This window comes from Plutella xylostella, chromosome 17 (genome assembly GCF_932276165.1).
Source record: "Plutella xylostella chromosome 17, ilPluXylo3.1, whole genome shotgun sequence".
In the NCBI taxonomy this organism is placed as follows: Eukaryota; Metazoa; Arthropoda; class Insecta; order Lepidoptera; family Plutellidae; genus Plutella; species Plutella xylostella.
This window is the reverse complement of record NC_063997.1, coordinates 255,964-281,704: the sequence shown is the minus strand read 5'-3', so window position 1 is coordinate 281,704 and position 25,741 is coordinate 255,964. Positions and strand designations below refer to the sequence as shown.

The window sequence follows — 25,741 nt, the reverse complement described above, 5'->3', positions numbered from 1 at the left end:
GTTTACAACTTTTTTATGAGCGTAATATGTTCGACGGTTCGTGTCAATCAACATTTTCCTGAAATTTGTATGAAACCTACATATTATTACCATAGTTACATGTTTTCCGCTTCAGCCGGTGAGTGTGAATAATGTATTTCTCACAGCAGCATGTAGGTAATAATGAGCACATAATTATTCTTCTGCGACTAATTCAAAACATCTTTAGAAAGATTGTCAATTTGTGTGCTTCATAAATCACTAACGATTTAAATAATCTCCAACCATTTTAAATATATTCTTATTTATTACAATAGCTATGTACAATTAATACAAAGGGACTGATAATGATTTATTGGAAACATGTTCTTATTTAATAATAAAATGCTGAGAGCAACCTTGAATTCCAGAGGCTTTAAACTAGTTGTAGTATGTGATATAATTAGGCACTATTTGTTACATGCAAATTGCTCTACCATACTGTCACAAAAGCTGTAGGTGCATAGGTAAGTACCTACTTATACTTATTGCTAAAATAACGGGACTTTTAGTACCTAGAGATGTTATAAAAATGCTATTATGAAAAATACAAAGTAATTGAACAAAAAGTCCACCAGCATGCGACATGAGCGGTGCCAGCTGTGGCTCATCTTGGGCTATTACAATGTGTTGCTGGTCGGCGGAACAGGCCATCATGACGATCATTGATTGAGCGCTGGAGGGCTACTCTACTTTAACAAAAAACCAAATGATCAAGAGTTGTTACGTTAATGTAACGAGATAGACTCATGGGCAGTGGAACAGCTTTATAAAACTTTTCCGATGCTAGAAGTACCCCTCTGCCCCAGTGGCCCAGTGCGCCCGCGCTGCCGCCGCCGCCGGCATGTCGGTGTATCGTACTCATTGCAAACGGCGGCGATACGGGTCGCAACTTGCAACCTATGACGTGGGTGTCATGCTTGCGTGTCACCCACATCTAAATATCACTTCAGAGATTATAGTCGTAACCATGATTTATAAGACTGAATCTTTGTTTTAAAAAAATAAATAGTATTGATATTTATGAATTGAGTTAGTTCATTGCTTTTCATGTGAATTTACATACAATGTTTTCATGTTTTATTTTTGCCATTTTATTATACCTAAGTAAGAGACCATAAAGAGAAACGTAATATTCGCTTACAATAAAGCTAGATATCAGTATATCGCCAAGAAGCAAAACCGAATCATTTTTATTCAAATTTTATGTGTAGAGCAAATTGTTGATAACATTTGGTGAAACATTCTACATTGTGCTCGCATGTTGTTGGTTCTGGTCTTGTTATCTGCCGCGGCTCACTGCTTCAAGGAATTCATCATAACATATTTTGAGTTTAAAATCAAAACTGATAACCATGTAACTATAAAATGATCTATACGCTACATTCGTATCATATACAATTATCATAAAGTGTATCGTACTTTTTGGTACCTTTTACATTTTTATTTTTTACATAAGTAATTTTATATCTTGGTTGTTTAAAGGACTTCTGTGGAAATAGCTATGTTTACTAACATAAGCTCAATGCAAAATAGAGTTCTATTTACTCGTTAAAACTATTATATTCTTTAAATAGATTGCAGGAAATACTATTATTTTTATTCTAAGAGAAACGAAACGACTGTAGAGATTTATTTCAGATTTCATACTTTAGGCGATTGCCTTACGTCCTATCCTAACTTGAATCGGTCCACCTGGGCATCAAACCCGAGACCGCCGCGCCGGCTGTTGAAGCAGAGCTTGTACTACTGCAGGGCAACAATATTACCACATTCAGTTCACGTTGACTCGACCAGTGACCAGGTACCTACCTCGGTGAAGTAGAGCGCTGCGAGCAATCAAATTATTATTGCTAATTGAGCCACCGCCGCCGCCATTCCGATAGACAATAATAACAGCTTAGTATCTGGCTTTGTCTTGCAGTTTTAAGCTCGCGAAAGGTATACTTTCAGTAAAAAATACAGCCCTCGCAATATGGAGGCTACGCTATAAAACCTTCGAAACGGAACGCTATTCATATTTTTATTTAACCTATAGTGTTCCAGCACTGCTGCTGGGCAATGGTCTCTCTGTGTCTTCCACTCAGGTATCCCAGCCAATGTCCTCCTCATTCGTTGAAATTTCATTCCTCATTCGTGTTGCGGCAGACAAATTTCACGATTTAAAAGAAAAAATTACCAAGGTAATGGCGTCACTCGCTGATTGGTTTGGTGCGAACGGGATGCTTCTCAATGTGGAAAAAACAAGCATCATGCACTTCCAACTAAGAAGAGTGAGAGGCCACGATCTGGATGTAATGTGCAATGGACTACCTGTCCCACAAGTTGACCAAGTGAGATACTTGGGCTTCACGGTGGACAGCGCGCTCACTTGGTCGGCACACATCGACCTCGCCTGTGGGCGGCTAGCATCAGCTTGCTTCGCCCTGTCACGTCTAACGCCTAGTTTATCATTTGACAATTTAAAAAAAGCGTACTATGGGTACTTCCACTCCATCCTAACTTATGGAATAGACGTGTGGGGTGATGCAACTGACGCTGATAAAATTTTTAAAAAACAAAAAAGAGCCGTGCGTATAATTGCTGGGACTCCCTGGGACCATCCCGCAAGAGAATTGTTTGTACAGTACAAAATACTAACTGCACCATGTCTCTATATATTAGAGGTAGCGAAGTATGCGAGACGGAATCTTAGCAACTTACAAGTAATCGGTGACACTCACAACATAAACACTAGGCAGCGCCACCGCCTGTGCACGCCCGCGAGGAGACTCGCCAAGTCCGACAAGACGCTGGGCGTGCTGGCCCCCAAGGTGTACAACGCTCTGCCTAGTGACATTAAGTCTGCCCCGAGTGACGCTGTATTCATTGCCAAACTCAAAAAGTTGTTGGTTAGTATGGCCTGTTACTCCACTAGTGAATTTTTCACTAATGTATCATTAGCCAATGAGGTAACTACGGTATAGTTAACTGTTTTTATAACTATAATGTGTGATTTTATGTACATACTTGTAAGCCTAACTTTACTTTTATACTGTACTTACTTACCCTCTTTTTATTATTACTATATGACGTGTAAATTGTTGAATTTATGAATAAATGATTGAAATTGAAATTGAAAAAATTCGAGTCACTACAATCTGCTTAATACATATTATATTACATACTCTATCGCAAGGGTCTATCTAGTCTTTAGCGCGATAATAATGAAAATCAACAACATAACTCATATCTGACTAGATCAGAGTCACTTCTGTTAACCGACAGCCAGACACTGGTTAATAAATAAGTTAACACTATCAAGTGTTGCAAGTTAAATCATTAATCACAGAAACATTTGTCTAAATGGGTCGGTTGCAGCAATTTGCATCTGTAGGCGTTGTGGCGGCAAGTTTCAGAGTTATAGGTACCTGACTTCTTTATTTGATATACCTAGGCACAGTAGTAATTAGATAGAATGCATTGATTCGCAAAATACAAAAATTCTAATTATAACAATAAGATATATGATTTTCATTCATTAATCACTACACAAGGTTTATAGATATTATTAATCGGATGGTTTGTTCGTAGTATCTATGTGAGTAGTGTGAGTTCAGCCTTGTCCACGCGCCGAGTGCTCTCTTTATAGCGGGAGATGGCGTGGGCGGCACGGGCCCTTCCCAACGCACCACCGACCAGGACACTGGAGCCAGCTATTTACTAAACTTATTCTAGTTTATATCTTCAAGAACTTTCTGCTAGTATAAAGGTAGAGATTCAAATAGGAAAATCCAGCCAATGTGCATTGTGAATACAATAGGTATGTGTTAAAGTTAAATTAGATTATAAGGTGATAATAAAAATAAACAAAATGTTGTTATTGTTGTTTTGTATCTAGTGGTGAATGAAGCCGGCCGCTGTTCCGCTCCGGCGGCCGCGATCACGTAATGTTCTACGAATCACTCCATTGCGTTATGTTTCATTTCGTTTGCTTTATTTCCCACTTATTTTTTACCAGCTTATGTCCGCGTCCCTTCGAATAATAATAGTACCTAGTTAATTTATAGATAAGACCACGCATATGCGTAGATAATAAACTAAATAACCGAAGCTAATTTCTTCGGCGAACCTTGATTCTTACACATTATGCGGTTGATTATAAAATTTAAATTATATAACATTATACATTGTAATCGTGTCATTCAATGTAAATGTTTAAACATTTTCTACTTTCGACGGTAAATATTATTTAAAAAAATGTAATCGCTTGAGCATCTTGGAAGCGCCCGCGAGCTTTTTCCCACACACGTTGACAGTTTTCCCGAAATACAAAGAGTGTTGCGCGCGCGCAGGCCGGCCGCCGTATTATCACTCCCGCGCTCCGCCGGACCTCCAGCAGTCTTATCATTATTACTGAAAGTGTTTTTAAAATAATGTTAACATGAAAAATGCACGTGAAAAAAAGTGTTTCAGTAGTGATCTAGCCTACAGTTCCTGGGAGCGTAAACAGTAGTCTTCTAGTTATGCGAACAGTTGTTATTTGAGTGTGAAAATGCGAGTGATGCAGTTCGTACTGGTGCTGATGCTCAGGTAATGCACAATACTCGGCAGTCGCTCGTTACTTCACTTCACGCTAATCACTCTCAAATCGACAGTATTTAAAGCGGAACAATTACAATTAGTCTGGTCTAGACTCTGGAATATTCTGAAAATACAGCTAATTAATTTTACTTACAGATACTTTATAAAGTCTAAGGTAGTTTGCGGCAGTTATTGGCCTAAGATTAAAATGTAATAATGACAAGAACTATTCAGAACTTAGTGGTAAATTGTAGTTAGTGTAAATGAATATTAACTAAGAGATTTTTTTTATTATTACAAAAATATTTTTATTAATTATTTATAAATATTAATGAAAGATGCAAAACGTATATGTTATATTTTCTGATGGCATGAACTGAGTGAGTGAGTCCGGACTCCCGCCTAGTGGGTCAAGGTTCGACTCTCGTGCAGGCATTTCGTAACTTCGCGAATAATAACTGCATACTTTTGACTACGTTATTATGTTAACCAGCGTTTATTTTATTGTTTAAGGTCACTTGACTTAATGTATAATGCAAGTATGGTCAATTTAACACCTTATACTTAATAGTTATATGATAATAGGCCGATTAAAAATAAAATTTCATTTAAATACCTATTTGAAGCATAGATGTTTTTTTCAATAAACATATTTAGACAACAACATTTTAGTAGAAATGTAAATTAGTATTTAAGTAAGTACTTGGGTAGAGTAGGTAGTCCCGAGCTGTCTAGATTGCAAAAAAACAAACCTTACTTGGAATTTCGTAATCTTATGCTAATTAATTACTTCATATTTACAGTTTCGAGAGCTATTACTTAGTACTTTCTCTATCCTCACTTCATTATCATAATAACTACTGTAGTTGCCGACATTACGTTTTAATTAAAACTGCAACAACTGTAGTAAATAACGTTATTGTAATACTTCTAGAAATGCATAATTCTTAAGTTTAGAATGTGAACGAACTGGTATTAGATTGTAAAGTACCACCAATAAACTTACTTAATAATCTAATGGAAGACAAGTAAATGCCATTAAATGTAAGTAAGTTCTTATCTAAAGTCCTGTGTCTAGCAGTGGACGAGAGCATTAACACGTTACACTTAAATCGTTCTTAATTCCGTGGTCCGTATCGTATTAATATGTCGTCGTGAGTAGACTGTGAGGTGCAATGATTGCTACACCTAGTCGGAACTGTCGTGTTATGTGAGCAGTGTGAATAATTATTAGTGGTCATTTTCATTTGTAGACCTAAACCTCCGAAAGGATACTTGAGCACTACTCTACTAAAGCTCAAGTTTGACTAACTGAACAGGAAGATATTTTATTTTGTAAAACCAGTTTATTGACTTTAGATTGTTGGTTTCTGTTATGCATAGATTTATGATTAAGTTAGTATTTTCTTTAACTGTAAATATACATAAAACTAAGTAACCTACATTTAAAATGGCAACTTGCAATTTACCAGATAGGTAAATACGACAAACTCATGACATTCCTCTTTTGATGCGCTTCTCACACTATTACTTAACAATAACCCACAAAACCAGAAAAGTTACATCAAATAACTTAACCAATAGAACACAAATATTTTACAAGCGAGCATACTAGTTCAGAGTGAAAGAAAGTGTTCATAACCTTGACCTCTATTGCTTGGTGTTAAAGACTAGGTTCGGGTGGCAGGTCGCCGGTGGACTGGTCAGACCTGTCTCCGACCTTGCCTCGGGCCGGTAGTTATTAATAACCGGCACATTACGGAGCGCGGACACATAATCGCACGAAAACAGGTCAATTTTGTAACTTGTTCCACCAACTTGTAAGTATAGGTACGTGTCCATTGTTTATGTCTATTTACGGTCTACATAAACAATAGAAACTGACAAAAATATAGCTTTGTCTATTGGTGATTAAACGATATGAATAATTTTTCATCATATCTGTTGTTATAGTACACAAATTAAATAAGCAATACTTATTTACACCAAAGTGTCTAACTTCTGAAGCAAACTGGAAAAAAACTTTAACCACGCTGTAAAGTGACTGCGCCTTAAAACTGTACCTATTTACTTTTATGAGTTTCCAAGTTTGTTGGTCGGCCGAGGCAATTACACTGATGTTGTCAAGTTGGCAGCACTGTAACGTTTCAAACGCAAACTTAATGTTTAATTTTCGAACGTTTTTCCTCTAATGACTGATTTTGCGTTTCCTTCGTGCTCCCCCCGCCCCCGCCCCCGCCCGCCCTCTCATCGCGTGGAAATGTGGTTCATTAGGTTCTTAAATGATATTTAGTTGCCTTTTAGGTAGCAAGTACCAACGACATTGTCATGAGTGTCATGACTCAGTGAAATGAAGAGATTGCTGATGAGAAGTAGGTACGGGTACAACACTCAACGGCAACTATGTCTCAGTGCAGTCCCGACATCTTCTTCTCACCGTGTCGATGACAAACACTAGAGCTGGTGCTGGACTAGTGATTGTCACTGAAGTGAAAAAATTAGCTAGATAAGTTTTCAGTCGCTGACTGTCCAGGGTCACTAGATTACTAAATACTTAGATACTGAGGGTATCAGGGTACGCAGAACTTATATGTGCGAGACTCCTTTCATGCTCCTCAAATCATCGTCATTATGAAAATATTATTAATACTCGTAAGTATGTAGCACAATATACACAAGAAAATGCATTTCTATTTCACGTCACATAATTCCGCAGTAGGCAACAGTCCCTGCACAAATAGATAGAGCTAATGTGATGTCACGCAGCGGCGGCGGCGGCGACTGGTAAAGGGTGAGCCCTGGTGGTGTCGTGTTCGCTGACATTTCTCATTGCAGCTTCATGTTACAAACTTATACTCCACACGAGGAGTGCAGAGGGGTCAACTTCTAGACTTGCGAACACGATCTACTTATTTAAACTTTTATTTATTTCCATGTTGATGCTGGTAATAATATGATTGTTGTTTGTTTTGTTTCAGGAACCTGGGCCGGGCTCTCTATTATTTCTCTGGGTGAGTGCTGCTATTCTAGAAATAACTACTTACCTTTGTTTTAACCTTATTTACTTACGTACTTAAAAAAAAACTATTTATTGATCAGTGATAAAATATATCAGACTCATGCTAAGTTGCATGAAGGAACTTTAGACTAAGTTAAATTCGACCTTAAATATATTTATATCTTGCTTTGTCATACAGACAAAAAGTTATAGATTAATGGTTGACTCTAGTTTATATGTAGTTCCTATGTGTAACTCAGCATTTGTATTTGTTCATAGTTAGTACCATACACTAATATTGTTTATGGTTAGTACCTATATGGCTCGTTTTGTTACAAGATTCGTTTTAAGGGTTCGTTCCAATGGCTAGACTTGAAACATTCAGTTGATGGCTGACTGCGCCTAATCGAATCCTCCCCTATCATTTGAATTGATTTATGAAACACAGTCGTTTGCTATTAGCAATATTGTTCGACATGCGAAGCTATTTCACACAACAAAGTGAATGGGACGTATAATGGTAGCCTCTGTATCTACGCCTATAATTGTTATTCATTTGTATGTAGTGAACATCAACCAAAGTGCCCGTTTGACTATACACATCTAGACATGTTTTTATAGAAATCATTATCTTCCGGGTAGCTCACCAAACACTTTAAGTGTTACGTTTAGCGATAGTCCTATTACCTACATATCTATATACATATATATCTACATACATGTATAGGTAGGCTGCGCTGCGATCCCGATGATCAGGCGCGCGGTCACGATGCTCACGACTCTGATGTGGAAATAAGATCGATTAAAAGGCCACGTACCTAGCTGTAGGTGCACCATAATTTCAAAAACAAGAAGTAGAAAGAAAGATAAAGTTTTTCCGTGTATAAATTCTTTTCAAACATAAGTACATGTTCACAGAAAACACGTGTGGTCTTGGTCTTTTCAACCTCAGAAAAAGCTGTTGAAAAACATTATTTGGGTAGGTTCATAAAATTCGTGATAGTTTGGAGATGGTAACCCTTTTATAACTCAGACTCTTCAGAGACTGGAGGCCGAGAGTATGCCAGCGATCGGACTGCGATTACTAAACCAAAGCAAATATTAACTTATTCATGGCTTCTTCCATTACAGCATGGTCTTATTATACCATGCATCAGAGGTAAGATGACAGTGCCATCAAGTGGAGGACTCGCGAAGACAGATTGCTTTGCACTTCAAATATTTAATTCTAAATATTAACCAGCGGCAATCCACGTTACAGATAATTATTGTAATTAAATTTGATTGGATTGTGATGGCGATCCGTGATGTTATCACGCGACAGCATAATATATTACACCGTGCCTTTGAACTATTACTCAGGGATAGATTTTGTCCAATCACAATGATATCGACATCTGTGTCTACTCGTGGTGTCGCTTGCTCGATATCTGACTCCATGTTGTGACATCTTGATCCGGTCTTCGTGCATTACGCATAACAAACAATAACCCGTAATGTCTCTCTCCGTAGTATATTTTTTGTATAATTCACGACTTGTACATTACCGACCGACCGTTTTTCATTCAAGAACTCATATGATAAGACTCTAGCTAACTTGCTTTACCTATAGCAAGACATAATAAGTTGTGTATAATAAACTAACGTTAATATACTGAAATGAAAACACCTACCAAGAAAATTCTTACACTTTGGCTCCCGGTTAAGTCTGTTCTGGTAGGAAATGAAAATAATAAGTAGTAATAATGAACCCCATAATCCGCGGCCACTAAGCGTGTGTAATTTAGTGGAAAGCCGCCGGCGTGTGTACAATGTACATAATGTACATGTGCGGACAGTGCAGAGTGCATGTACAGTCGCGTACAACAACACTTTCTACGCACTCTGGGCGAGGACCCGTGAGGACTCACTGCTAGGTATGGATGGGTTAGGCTTATGATGATAGCTTTGGTTTTTAATACAAAATTATAAAGACTTACCCCCTTATTCATAGAGAAGTTACAAGACGTTTTAACTAATAAACTGTTTTGTCCCTCTCTGTCAAAGAACAAATTGTTCCCTGTCGGAGAGGGACAAAACAGTTTATTAGTTAAAACGTTTTGTAACTTTTCTATGAATAAGGGGGTTAGATTTTAAATATTTGATTAAATAATAGTGAGTGTGTTTATGTTAGTCAAATATTTTTCGACATTTTTTTTTAATTTTTTGTTTGAATGAAGGCTCTTTTGTTGTCTCAACTCGTACTAAATACTCATACTTGTACCAAATGGTATAGGTACTGAAAATAAAGTATAACTTGACATGCGCAGTGCGGTGTTGCAACGACCGGCTGCAAACGGCACGTTACTTCATTTGTCGGTATTGACTGAAGCTCAGCTACTAATACGATCAATTACTGTGTGGGTTCGGTGTAATATATGACTACGTGTATAATTTGATTTGTTGTGTGTATGTATGTTGAGAACAATATACTTACTCAAAACTACTAAACCAATTTAAAAACAAGTTTCAGGATTGTAGTGCCACATTATGTCTCAGTAGTATCCTACGTTTTATCCGGGATAATCCATTAAAAACTAGTAGGTTGAGGTAGAATTTGATTTGATTTGGAAGATTGTTAATATTGTATGAAAAATAAAAATAGAATTCATGTAAAATAATTAAAAAGCAAGAATCATATATCATCTTCCAAATTAGAGAATTACTAGGATCAGAGGATAAGAGATTCAAACGTTTTTTATTGAATGGCCAATCCCTTAGTTCTAATGAGTAAAAATCTGGTAAACAGTGCAACAGTGACTGCGTGCTGTTGACACTGTTGTTGCAGCCATTGTTGATGTTTGAATGGAAGAAATCGCTTCGAGAGATAGCACCACCCGGCTGTTGCCTAGCGAGGTCTTTACCCTCACGACTGGGTGATCCTGTAAAAAAACTCAAGGCTCAAACGATGAATGACAATATCAAAACATTTTAAACATAAATAACACTAGTGAGATTCACCTCTACGTCATGAAGAATTGATACAGTTGAATAGACAGTAGTGAGTATCGTATTTTATGAATTTACAGCGTAATGATAAATGAAATGTGAATTAATATCCATAAATATCCTGAAAACCTCATGGAAAATAAAAACCATATTAAGTAGTTGGATGTATGATGAAGCTACTATAGAGACAATACTCGGTATTTAGATGTCTGTCACGTCACGTTCATCAGTAAACATCATTAACTTCAGACAATCATAAACTCATTATTCCACTTTTATTTATTCTGTTTCATATTTTTTTACGACTGTTGACTTAGTTTACGGTATGGGTATGGCACGACAATTTCATCCTGTTTTTGTCGTAATATCTGTATGATGCTTGAAAATCATAAATCAAAGTACCTCTAGTTATGAATGTTTACTTGCCGAAATTAGTTAAATGGCCCATGAAGTAATTAGACAGTACCTACCATATTATGTATTATGATAATACCTGGATATAGGTATTACCTGCATAATATATGTATTGTGTACTAAAGACGCCATGTTCCGTGTTCCTAGCCAGTCAAAAGTTCGGGCTCGCGTAAAGCTCGTAGCACGCGACCAAAAAAAGTGAACTCTCACTTTCCTCCAGATTCGGATCAAGAATCTGTGGTGTGCTCGTGCTGCCCCGCATTCTCACTTTCCGGACCGCGCAGTGTGTCGTGACGCAAGCCCCCGCACCCCCGCGCCGCCCCCCCCGCCCCCGCCGCCGCCGCCGCTGCAGCATCGCGTGCGCGCGCGCAGGTTCCGCTTCCGACGCATGCGCCAGCGGCTACCGGCTACTAGCAGTCCGACTTTTTGAACTAGAAATAATATACTCAAGTAGAAAAAAACAAACGAAAGGAAAATGGTCTTAAAACTTATTACACTACTTAATCTTCAAATGTAGATACATAGGTTCGTCTGTAAAGAAAGGATTGCACTGAACATAAATAGTGAATTTTAACTAAATGTATTTACTCATCGGAAGTTTTATACGTAAAACCCATTTGTTTAATGAACCGGAAATAATTCCTTGCAAGTATCAACATTAACTATCTATGCTTACTATATTGTGTGTGACCTAACATACTAATTACTGTGGTGGGAAATGGTTCATCTAGCACACGGTAAAAACTGTCTAAGACCGCATCAGTCTCGCTCCAGCGGTTGTGTACGCACGGCTGCTTTCTTTCCCTACTTATTGATGTTATTTAGACTATGATTTATTAAGGAAATGTGATATTTAAAACGTATTAGTATCCTGAGGGGTCCACATGCACTAGGCCAGCGTGGTGGACTAGGCCTAAACTCTAAACCGTTCCCTCATTGGCACTGCTGGGGCACAGGTCTTCTTCCAATAAGGGAATAGATAGAGGGATAGACCATCGATCGATGGATTCGGTAGCTGGTAGTAGCAGGATGAGGATGACCAAAGAACCTTTTCTAGGACAAATATAAACCTAAATACATTGACTAGGATGGTGTTTACTTACTTTATGTGAAACGTGTTGAAAAGCATGACTATTTTGATATTAGTAATTAATGTTTAGGTTATGGTTTTCTTCTGCGTGTTAATTTCTACTTAAATTACTTTATCGCTACAGCCACGCGTGGCCGGCGCGGCGGCATAACAATAAAACTACGTATAACCGGATGAGATTTTACTTTTCGATTTCCATCGATATTGCAGATTTAATCGGCACTTTTTATTTTATATCGACCCTTTGCATGATAAATACGTATCAATCGATTACCACTTATCTTATACATGTCTAAGGTAGTTGACCTGAAAACACCTTCAAGCCATTGTTGTGGTAATTAAAGTATTATAATATAGCTGAAACGTATTTATGAAATATTTTGTAATATCATTATTAGTCACTAAATAAATACTTATCGTACAATGTGAGACAGGTGTCTCCCATCTTCCCCATTTCCGCTTCAACAGACGTGGACATCATCGATCGGGCTGACCCCTTGCCTAGTTTCCAGCGATCAGCCCGAAACCTAACTACTTACATAATATAGTGTGTTTTTTAATAAAATTTCAAATTTTTTAATTAAATATTCCATAGCACCTGTATACATGTATATCCAAGTAGTGATTCGGTTATTGGTCGCCGCGGCCGAAATCAGCTATAACCAGCCCTTATTATCCAATCTTTATTATTACACAAAACAGAGTGATTTGGCAAAATCCTACGCATTTAAAGAGGCGAGAATAACAGTCGCGTCAGATTATATTTCGGTCTGCGTATGTTTTGCTCCGCGTGAGATATTTATTATGTCAATACGAGTAACGCCGGACGGACGTTGACACCGCCGCCGCCCGAGTGCCAACACCCGCACACCTAGCACGGTAATCCACGCGTTATATCATCGGCAATTATGACAAGATATTTGCAGACATGTGATATTCATTAATTGTCTCCTTAAATATTCGATAACGCTTGAGATAATTGTCTGCTTATACTAATGGTTGGAATGTCAGAAACGATCAAGTTCGACACATGGTTGCGTTCGCCCTTCTAAACGTTTAGTTTAAAACATAATTTTTAATTAGGATTAGGTACTTAAGAAATATTAAAAATAAATCTTTGACCTCTAATGGCATGGCTAGGACTAGGCCTAAACCCTTCCTTCATTGGAAGGAGACCCGTGCCCCAGCAGTGGGGACGTAATGGGTCGTGATGGATGATGGCATGGCTAAACATTTTATTTTATTTGTTATAGGTATGAAGTCGAATTGTGTGGACTAATTCAATTAGTGATAGCCGCAGTTCACCACATTAAATCATTATCAAGATACCATTCATGTTTCTAGATATTTAACTTATGTGAAGTACCTAAGTATGATATGTTTGGTAAATACTGATATCATAGATATTATTTCGCTTCACAATTCGTGCCAGGGTTTGTTTAAAATAACTGTGTAGTTTACATAAACACAAGGCACGCATTACATTTTATTGGAGAGATAAATTCTTTGTTGTAAACACATTCAAATACATTTATAGAATTTAAAAATAATAACCCATATATTTTTTTCCAAAATAACATAAATTGGACGTAGGTATAACTAATCAATTACTTTAAGTTAGTCTTTGATTTAAATATAAAAAGCCACAAGTTATGAAAAAATATCACAATGGTAAAAAGGTAAATAAATAGATAAAAGTGACTACGTCAGCAGATGCCGGTAGTACGGGACACGCGTAGTTCCTTCTGTTTATAGATGCACTTCTAGGTCACGATCACTGGCGCGCCGCCAGCCGGCCGGTCACAACACTACACCAGGCGCAGCCCTAGTCAGCACTAGGTCTCAGGTACAACACTACAGGGACCACACTAGTGCACCTTACTGAGCAGCTAAAGCTATAACACTTCGCGGTTGTGCAGGTACGCAAGCTTGGTTTTCCCACTCACCATACACTATTTAACAATACTTATTGCGACGAGTTGGGACGATTCGCCTTTTTTACTAAAACATAATAATTTCAACACCAATATTATTAGTAGATTAACCTATCTAAAAGTAGACTACAAAATAAATAAAAAATAGATTATTCACACTGGAGATGTTGTAAAAACAAAACCTCAGTCGTCATGTTATCGGCGTTGTTTTCAACTGCGAAAGAACGAACGTGTGTGCTCTATGAAGCCGTCAGCCTCCTCGTAAACTCCTCCTGCCGGTCGGTGGTAGCTCCACTAGAGCTCGCGATTGTTACACAACGTTGTAAAACAAAATTAAACTATCTACGCATTCCGACAGCGCCAAGGTTGACCATTTTAACGGGAGCATGCCAATGTCGTGTTATTTCGCTTGTTGTTAGTGATGGTGATGAAAACAATGCAATCGCAACACTCGCGTGCGGGTGCTAAAACATTCAGTTTTGGTCATAACGATCCGAAATAAAACTTGTAAGAACCTACTGAGGTAACATTTTATTTCAATGACATTGCAAGGGACTGTGTGTTATCTACGCAATTAAAACTCTACAACAGAGAAGTCCTAGACATTAACTGCAGTTTCAATAAGAATAGTTGAATGAGCCATTCGTTTTAATTATTTAGTCACAGGCGTCAATGGCAGTAATGTCGTGCTGGTAATCTCTGCTGGGCATGCGCGAGGCACGTACGGCATACATTGTAAATCTATCAGTTTTTGTCCATTGACTACACTGTACGCATATTAAGCTGTGGCCTCTCATGTTATCCTGCGCTTTGTGTGGCTCGAACCTTGCGTCGAAGCGATGATTTACACGTAAAATAACGATTAGCTTAGAAGCTTACATTTGTGTTGAAATTCAATAATTTGATAGTTTAGGTTGAGTGCAACGACTGTGACTTGGGATATTTACGCTAGAATCTAGATCTATTTAGATAGCATGTGAAGGCTTCGTGTTTCCTCATGTTTAGGATCCGAGATCTGCATTCAGTATCCTTATTTTATGGGGGCAGGGTATTATTATTTAGGTAAGCTACTTAGAGTAGGTATATGAATTGTAATGAAAAGATCATGAGGAGATAGAGGATGAAATAATATAAATTTATAATTATCTTGATGAGTTGCGTTGAAGTTCGCCAATACCGTATACTATTAGGAAGTATAACTAACTATACAAAATAGTATAATTTAAATGACATAAATAACTTTATAACTAGTTTGATTATGTTATGCTATTTATATAGCAATTTCGTCTTGTTATTATGGTTGTTGGCGTAACTCCAGTCTCATTAATTTTTGTTTCACAATTTGCTCTTGTCAATAAAGCTTAGAGATGATTCATGTCAGAATTTGGATGTAAATCATATAAGTACATGTAGGTATATATCAGATACCTACTATTAATTTTGATGATCAAAGATGGAAACAAATGAAGTATTAGATGTGAGCAAAGAGAGTTATACAAATGGAAAACGTTAAAATAAGCAAGATACTTGAAGAAACAGCGAGCAATCCTGATCTTGTGCAACTCCTCCAGATCATTCTCACCTCACTGACGGTATCGTCGGTCTAATGTTTAATTATATAATCTGGAGCTTCGCACGCCCTGAATATAGCAACGTATTGCGAACAATACGTGCGCAACTTATTACTGTGCTACATTAGAAGGCAGTGGGTACATGGTGGGTACCTTCAAAAGCGAGTGGTCTCCATTTTGGGTGAATGAATCAGTCGTGAGTGATAGAGATCGTCTCACTCCAGATGCGACTCACGTGAGTGAAGCAGCGTGTAGTTTCGTGACTCCGGACAATCCGGTCAATGGAGTTTCAGTTCCTACACAGTCGACTTTGAAATACTGCTAGGAATTTTGAGTTCACTCAACATATCTCCAGGAGCTGTTGGCTGGTTTCATAGTTATTTGTATGGGCGCCGACAGCGGATTCGTGTAGAGACTGTAGAGGATTCCTTTTCTACGTGGTGTAACTCTTCTGCCGGCGTTCCACAAGGTGGCGTTTTATCTCCTTTACTTTTCGCTGTCTTCATAAACAGCATTTCTCATAAATTTTCTTCTTTCTACCACTTGTATGCAGACGATCTCCAAATATATATGCAGTCAACACCGGTAGATCTTCCTGATGCGATTTCAAGTGTCAACTCCGATTTGAATAGCATATCAGTGTGGTGCAAATCCTACGGATTGAAAATTAATCCAACCAAAACACAGGTTGCAGTACTAGGCAGCCCCAGATTGAAGTCGAGAGTTGACTGGCCCCAGATACCTCCGATATCCTTTGATGGCAACATTATTCCATTCAGCAATGTTGTAAAGAACCTTGGTATCTACATCGACAGCAACCTAACTTGGGCTCCGCAAATGGCTGCATTGAGCCGAAAGATATTTGCGTCTGCTTCTTCATTAAGGCGTCTGCGCAATTTTCTACCAACATCTACTAAGGTTTCGCTTGTTGAAACCCTTCTTCTTCCTCTACTCGAATACGCTGACGCCAGCTATCCGGATCTCACTGAGGAGCAATTAAACAAACTTGAGCGCCTTCAAAACTTCTGTATACGAATAATTTTCGGCTTACGAAAATTTGACCATATTTCAGAATACCGCACTAAACTCAAGTGGCTCCCGATTCGCCTCCGACGGAATGCACATATTCTTTCTCTCTTGTACTCAATACTTTTCAACCCATGTGCACCAAACTACTTAAAGGAACTGTTTGAATTTCGTTTGAATGCGCAGGGAAGGCCTATGCGTTCTTCTCAGCAACTTCTACTGGAATATCCTGCGCATTCGACCAAATTTTATACCGACTCTTTTACGGTTCAAGCAATTAAGCTGTGGAACTCTCTGCCTCTAAGTATCCGTAGCTCTAAATCACTGCAGGTTTTTAAAAGTTCTGTTAAAAAACATTATCTTTCTCAATAGTTACTTACCTACTTTCGAGATGTTGTATGAATATAGGTATTTATTGTATATATATAAGATGTATGTATGTTTGTATGTATGTAAATAATGGTATGTAGGTATATTAGTTAGAATATGTAAATTATGTTAGTATTTATGTAGCTATAGTATGTAGGTATGGTTTATTTAGCTATATTATAAGTAGTTAGGTAGTAGGTACACCGCCCTCAAATTTTCTTTACTTTTATTTCTTTATGTTTAAGGTTACCTGTAAGAGATCGCTCTAAGCGATAAGGTCGCCTATTGTTCATTGTTCCTAGTTTATAAGTTCTCTTTGTATGTTTTAATTTGTGGTGTTCAATAAAGATATATTCTATTCCTTTTCCCCAATTTGCAGTTCCCCGAGAAAGGGATTTGAAGTAGTTTTTTTTAAAAAGAATGTATGTATGCGTATAGATCCATTTTAATATGAGGTTAGTAGGTGTATATTTACAGGACAAATCATTTAAGTATACCTATACTTAAGATGTAACGCAGCCTTCTTGGTTCTAAACTACATATGAGATGATTGAAACTGAAATAATTAAATGAAATAAAGATGACCAGTATTTCTTAAAACCATTTCCATACATGACTTTATACCACGCAAAAATTAAGATTTTTCGGTTTCAATTCGAAAGTTTCCTAATTACGGAAGATAGTCTCGTCAAGTAGCCACCGACGACAAGCGTCAGTTCAGCGAGGCGCGGGGCGGAACGGGCGCACTGTTTTTGTTACTTTTCAATTTCCACGTGGGTCGGCCACCCTAATCACGAGGTGCACGGATTATTACCCACCCGACACACCGCGCCATTAGGATGCTCACAGACAATGTCGTGGAAAGTGCTTCGAATGATGCTCGTTGAGAACTTTCCATGAGCGGTGCAGCGGAGTGCTTCCACGAGTGTGTGGTTCCATGCCCGGCGCGGCGCGGGCTCCTAGGTATCACTTTCAGTAGAGTGATGGAAATTTGTGGTTTTTGGATTCGGTTTCAGACTTTCAATTTTAAGTTATTGGCGTTAAAGTATGTTAGACTCCTCAAACGCAAAAGGTCCTGCCCTTCAGCCCACTGAACCATGGTTGGTTGCATGAGGAAGGCCGAGGACGGTGTTTCAGCTCAGTGTTTCGGCTAATGATAGAGAAATGAAGATATACATTCGTTTGCTTATTTAGAAATGAAGATTGGTGTCCTCGGAGTGCTACGTATAGCTACTCGTAAATCAATGCCAGCAACAATAAACACGCTGCGCGATACAATAATAAATTATTATAACTTATTCAAAATATTTACGTGAAAAATTTACAGTGCTTTTGCTAACTTGAATAAAAATCTGCCTGAATACAAGGTTATAATTACTATAGGAAGCTACGCTCGGAAAAATATTTTCAATAATCGTTTTCATAATTAATTATGATGATCGAGACTTAGTCAACGTCTTCAGTTTGTAATTTTGGAAACAATACGCCGTCGTTGTTCATATGAACGTAGTGCGTTACTACCACAAAGCAAATGTTACTACCACGTTACTGCTCAATAGCAGAATGACAAGGGATTATTTACGCCGGATCGCGTCACACGCGGCTGAACAAAACAACGTATGATTTTGAATTAGTGAGCATCGTTTGTTACTGTACAATCTGTACGTTATGCCGTCTCGCAGCGCGGTTAGTCAAAGCGATCTACAATCATTCACGAATGAACACCGTTAACTATTTTAAATAAACGTAAAGCCTAAAAATTATAATCAATTAGAATATAATCTATTCTAGAAATATATCGCTGCTTATTCTTTCAGGAATTACAGCAATGACATTCCTGATTCCAAACTCAATGGTAGTGTAATGTAGCCTTCTTCCACAACTTCACATTATTACGTAGGCAGGTGCTCAAGGTGAATCAAAAGTAGAAAGAACCTGAATAATTAAATAGGTACATTCTAATTACCTGTATTGGTGAGGTGACATTGTGATCATTGATGAATGTAATCACGAGCGCTCATTCACCTGCCCATTCACTGCATTGAGTAAGGTGCATAATGGCGTGGCCACAAATTACAATAACATAATACGTTTTGACATTGACATTGTTGATGTGATTGCGTGAATATTTCAAGTTCAGCGGCGTGCGAGCGGCGGCGGCGGCGGTGTAGCTTAGACTAACAAGGTACGAACAAGATGGAGTGCCACCGCAAAATAAAAGTCTTGACAAATAACACCCCACTTCTACCACTGAGCTCTTATTTTAAATGAGTTCAGTTAGAAGGTTTATTTATTATTAGAAGAATTTATTCATTGGTACAATGATTGTCATTAGGCTGAACTTAAAACGGTTTGACAGTAAACAAAATGCAGACAGTTTTATGCTTTGTTTTGTTACGTGATACACCATCTGGTTCGTGTATTGTTAGTCTAAGCGGGATGGCGGTATCTCTGAAATAAATCGCATTACTGCTGGTATTGTGTGTGTGCACCGGCGCCGGCGCAAGGACGCTGACCACTGCTACACAATGAGTGAATCATTTCATTAATTCCTTAAAGCTTATTACAGCTTATGTAATAGTTACGGTGCTTAAACTGTAAATTACGATTTAAACAGATCTGCAACAAATACAAATAATTCAAATTTGGTAAAGTTAAAAGTTACTTAATTTAACAAACAACCACATCCTAAATCTCAATAATTCAATATTTTAAATTAATCTTAATTGTAAGAATTTTAATGGCCTGCTTGAGGCGACCACATTTAATTACAATGGCTTAGACAATACTTCACGGAAACAAATGTTCAAATTAAGTAAACTCCATTGAAAAATTACTTATATTCAGATAAATATTGCCTCACGGCTGTTGCCGATGAAGATACATTTGAACAGCTGTTCGCAGGTTTGTTTACACTGCCTCAGTTTTCACGGAAACTTTTCGTTGCCTCCTCGCGACAACAGAGTGCCTATATCATAATATGGTACAATCTGCGCCATTAAATACATAATCGGTAATTAATTAATTACTTATGTTGTTTCTCATCCGTTTTGAGATGTAATGGGTTTCTAACTCTACATAATAATTATTATCTCATGGACTCGACTGCTTTATACATATCATATAAATTCATATAAAGTTAGCAAATCATTTTGTGGGAGTTAAGTGTCAATGGCTCTATTTATGCAGTCCTTTAAAGCTTCAGTCGGTTAAGATTACAGTTTATTTAAGTTTTTCCATGAATAGCCGAGCAAGTTGCTGCGCGCAGGGCCGGACCCAGTGTGGTCTCAGTCGCAATGAGCGTCGTGAAAGAACCTCATTTCCGCCCCTCAATACATTTCATTTAAATACACTTTCTTCACTCGTCTAAATGCAGACTCGAGGGTCTCAGCGTTTTTAATTCTCGTCGTTTCGACCTCATATACATATGCGGGCTACAGGGGAACCCTCTCAGGGCTTATACTTGACGTGCTTAAATTTTCGCACGTCTTGATACTCTTGATCGGTATTTTAGTCAGTCGCGATCGGATTTATGTCGATTACCTCTGAGAGCCGGGTGTGGGGCGTGCGTGGCGTGCGTTGCGAGCGTGTACCGGCCATGTGTCACATGGATACGACGATATTATTTAGCATGTCATTTTGTGAGAATTTATTCAATCCCTACGATAAGGCCAGGATCAATTTTCCTCACAGTAAGTATATTATTTCTCACAATATAGGTTAGAGACAATTTTTGCTTATTATTCACAGTGAGTACTCGATTTCACAGTTCGTTTTTACATTATTCTAGCAAGACGTAGTTCTGAGGAATGGATCAATGTCTTGAAAGTTGATATTATTATAACACCGACTGGCCGGACTCGCAAAGCTACTGTAATATTACCCGTATGAATGTGAACGGCACGTTAAATGCGAATTTTCCTATGCACGGGAAGTCATTTGTCATTGGCTTAGCCCCGTTTGATCCACTGTGTGCGGTCCAATGAGTCTCATACACTGCAGTGCGCGGACAGACCTTGTAACTCAGTACAAATAGTGTGGCCAGCACGGGGTCACATAGACAGTGTCGCCACCGAAGCCAGCTCGTGTCACTCGGTTGGAGTGCATCAGGCCAGTCAATTGCTACTACTAGAGGGCGCTGCCGCTGCTCATCACAAATCAATCCACATCCAGCTGATCCAGCCCCGCCGGCAGTTCACTGCAAGTGCTGCTGATGAATAGGTTTAGAAAGCTGAATGGTTTATTATCATATGCTACACATAATACGTATAACGAAACAAAGTAACGCTTCATTACACATTATGTACAAACAGTAATCATAAATTATTAATTTTAGTATACAATATTGAATATGGGTCCTTAAAAGTTTACATAAACATCGGAAATATTTTAAAGGTATGAATCTATTTTTTTAAATTATTATTGACTTTATTTTTCAAACATGGTTGTTTATATGTACCTGTCTATTAAATAAACCGACACTTTCGAAATAACTTGAAAGCAGCAGGTGTGGGGCGACACGCATAGTCCTGTAATTACTAGTTTACAATAAACAGAATTACTTACCAAGGGTTTTTGTAAAACATTGCCCTTTTCACTTTGTAATTACATGCCACGATAATAAAAGGGTTTCAAATGCCATCTCATTAAACGTTCCTGGCATACGAATATAATTATTTTACTGCTTTCATATTAGATCTTTTTAATACGTACTTACTTAAATTAATTGCTATGACATTTTCCGTTACCAATAAAATTAAAGTCTTCCAACGGCAGACCCAACACCCACAGGGGCCATCAGGGGCCACTTTAAAATTAAACCTCTAATTAAGCATTAATATTTTTTCTAATAATTATACTGATGATCGCAGCATTACGGTGGTAGAAAGCCGATAGATATAACACTTAATAATATTTTTTCCCTCGACATTCTGCATCTTGATTGTGCTTAGACGTGTTGTGAAAAACTGCCCCATTTCCCATGCAGGTTTCCTCGTCATTGTCTGTGGGTGACTGTGCTAGTCTGTGGGTGCACGTGTCCGCTTCTACGAGGCTTCTACCGCCACGCTGCGACTCTTATCTCTATGCACTAAACGTATCGAATACAAAATTACAGCTCTCGTTCGTTGGTTTTTCGTTTAATGTGATTTTGTAAGTGTCCTGACGGTGGCAATGGACCCATAAACTTAGTATGTATGTCCGATGTGCAGGAGATAATAATAGTGACGTTGTACAAAAATTTGATAATCTCTTAGTTACTGGCTGTAATTAGATGCCTATTGCCTTCCCTGTGCAACTCCAGGACAACAAAATATTTTATAATAAGACATTCTGGATTAGTTTTTATGGTATTTGCCAAGTTAGTTTAGTAATCAGCACATATATTTTTTATGCCTTGTGTACATTAGAGTAAATAACAGTATAAAGGCTTATATTTTTACTAGATGACTCAAGAATCTAAGCGATGGTTGACATAACCACGGAAGTACGTCGTGTTATGTCGCGTCACCGTATGAAGATTGTTCATAGATTAATCGCAGTAGACCCTAGATACGAGTGAACACGGCTCACTCTGTCATGTTATGCGTTGCTCCTTCGTAGCAACTACCTGTTGTACCTTCCTATGAGAAATCATTTAAACGGGAAGCTACAGATCGCATCCAGAGGCGTGCCTTGAAGAGGCCTATCCAGTTGTGGACTGCTACAGGCTGGGGATGAAACAACAATAAAATAAGGTAGAGCCTTCTACTGTTGTTATCTCTTTACAGAATGTCTGCCTTGGGACTAACATAACATACGTAGCTAATACAGGCTGATATAAACGTTTCAATAAACCCGAAGAATTGTGTTGATATATAAAATTTGAAAGAAAAAACAATAAGAAAACATTCTAGATAAGTATGAAACATTTCGTGGAGCGTAAAGTACGCACCACATTTATTCCGTCGCAAATGACCAATGATCGGTATCCGCGATCACTACAACGTTCGCAGTCAATATTGATTCAAGGTTAGGTTAGAATAGTAGCACGTTTAAAGTAAACAAAACACCGCTTATGTACATAATATTTTGTACAGTGCCTGAAATTACTAATGACGGTAGTCTTCACATCAACCTGTTTCAACAAACGACGTATATTACAGCCTGAAAGAGCATAGAAATCTTGAAGGAGTAATAGGTATTTTGTGGAGCATTTTTCCAGTCACGCGAGCGATGTAAGGCTTCTGCTATTACTGTCTATTGTCGGTGATGCCGCGTGATGGGCAACTCTATTAGCAGACGCTAGACAAAGGTTAATCTCTACACGTTGCGTGTTCTATGAGCACACCGCACGTTACGGGGGTGGGTGATGACGTCACTAGACAAGTGTATTTAGGACATACGCCTTTGAGTTACCGTGTATGTGTATTATAGATCTCCTATGGACGTCATTTTCTAGTTTAATTATAGTATTAAGGCTTTGCTATTCAGTAACACAATAGGAAAGACAAAACTACTTACTCCATTTATGAATCAATGTGATTATTCAAAAACGACGACACGGCTCGCGACCTAGAACATAAGTGCAAATGTACTTATAGCAAAAAAACTCAGACTAACCCTTCAGGGATTACAGTCGAGTTTTTTTTATATGAGAGTATACACATTTCATATTATGCAATGTAATGTATGAAGATAAATGTTTATAATGCATAAACCAATGAGTACGAAACATCTAACTTAATGTTAGGCGCATTATAATTATGTTAAAGCATTATTTAATTGGTTCGGTGGCTTTATCATCATAATAGCAAATAATTTTCCTTTGTGCATCTGACAATGTGCAGCTCATTAGGCCATTCTCCTGACGGTTGGACTGACGAAATGATCACCGTGCTTGCTGGAATGACTAGTTTATTAAAAAGCGGGTCCGTACTCAGGCAAGCGTGTAACTAGTGGTGTGCGCGGGCCTGTTCTACTAATTACATGCGTGTCAAAGCAGTGCCGGTTTAGAGGAATAGTTGTCTCTTTTCTCTAGCCCAAATAATGTCACTTGCACTTTTATGAAAATATTTAGGTAGGTACATGGGTAAAGTTTAATGTATTTTACGTCATAGTTAATCCATTAAAACCTGACCTACCTTACCTATTTAGGTATTGCATTGCAAGAAAACAAAATCTATTCTAATCCAACGAAGCCAAAAAAGAAATTAGGTGATTTCTGTATTAACCTTATTATGTATCTAGTGAGACTAGTGAGTGAAACCAGCGTCGCGCATAATACTCACGATACTCGCAGCTCCGTGTAATAGCCCCTATGCAGCCCTAATATCACCTCTGGCCGTGCTTCCCGTGGGATACCGCTCTCACTTTCATATACTGCCTTCATATTAATAATATCTTTCATATCAACTACCTACCAGTTAGATTAGCTTAAAGCTAAGGCTGTTTATGGTCGGTTATAAGCTGGTTATGTGGACGTAAGTAATGTTATTATGTGGAGTAGTTATCTGTTAGATAGTTATTAAATGCTTTGGAAACTTCGATAATATGTGCATATAAACACACGCGGGAAGTTTTTATTAAAATATGAAATGAAAACCAAAAGTCATAATCAATTTTAATTGGATTCGGCGTGTAGTTTTAAATGAAAGATCCTCGCGATACCGCCTCACGCCGCCGCCGCCGCACTCAACGATACGAGAGCTCTCTTATTATGTGACAATGCATTTGTTTTTTTTATTGTGATTCGAATGTTTTCAGTCTATATTTTTTGTGGTAAAGTTCCATCGTGGTGGGTTTTTGTGGATGGCTACATTCAATTTAAATCTGCTCAAAAATTGTAATTAAATCAATATTTTAATGAGCTACTTCTTTTATACCTAAAATGGTCACAAGCTTATTCCATTAACTTTCGTTCAGTGAAAGTTGGTACTTACTCGTAGTTTACCCGATCTAAGCACGAACAACATGTCGTAGATAAAGTTAGGAAAACGATCTTTCGTTCTTAAAAGCTTCGTCAAATTGTTCTTTTATCACGGTGAATAACAAAATGACTTGTGGAATAACGTCCATTTATCCTGCTCTACGGGAGAAAAACAAACGATGATCTACAGAATAAGGTGGAATAAGTTAGTCGGTGGATAAGTACGGGCTGCTAGCGGTTGATAAAGAATAATATTGACACTTTATGATTAGCAATTAAGTACATTATCTTCGCCCTTCTGCTTCGTCCGCTGTTCATACATTATGGATCCTCCGATTAAACACAAAGTTTGATTATTCGCTAGACCAGTGTCTCCATTGCGTCTGTAACTTTATAATTTCGAGGTACTGTGCTGGACACTCAGGGTGGACACATGTGCACAATGCCATCTCGCATACTGTGAACGGTTGTGATGTTTCATGATTGATTTCTGCACTTGCTTTCTACTGAAAGAAACATCTTTAGAGCACATAAAAGCCCGGTGCAGACTGTACAACAGCAGAATTTCAGTTTCGATTCTATCAAAAACAAATGCGAGATGGCATTTTGTACAGTTCTGTAAAAGCTGGATGTTATGTGTTTCCGATAGCAGCAGCCGGTGCCGCCGCCGCCGCCGTGGTGCACCTACTGTAGAGCTACTACAAGAGCTAATCAAATTTACTTGCAATTTGTTTTATATGTTTCGGCATTTGTAATGAACATGTAGAATAGTATTTTCTGTTCCACGTAAAAAAAACATTTGATAAATATTAAAATATAATATTATTATAAATAAATAAATATATTATAAATTAAGTTATGGCT

The 25,741-nt window shown here is 38.0% G+C and overlaps 1 protein-coding gene across 6 annotated transcripts in view; it reads left to right on the top strand.

Annotated features, from left to right (window-relative positions):
* Nucleotides 1-25,741, top strand: part of LOC105398466 (extracellular serine/threonine protein CG31145) — a 63,995-nt gene that overhangs the window by 12,461 nt on the left and 25,793 nt on the right. For 5 of the 6 annotated variants that reach the window (XR_007267222.1, XM_038108773.2, XM_048626694.1 and 2 more), the window contains exons 1-2: nt 4,538-4,590; nt 7,560-7,592. Coding sequence is in view for 4 of the 6 variants with exons in the window: in XM_038108773.2 (XP_037964701.2) it covers nt 4,553-4,590; nt 7,560-7,592 (71 nt within the window). In the remaining 2 variants the exon portion in view is untranslated. Of the gene's footprint in view, nt 1-4,537; nt 4,591-7,559; nt 7,593-25,741 lie in introns of those variants that run through there. The other variant, XM_048626695.1, reaches the window with a different exon arrangement.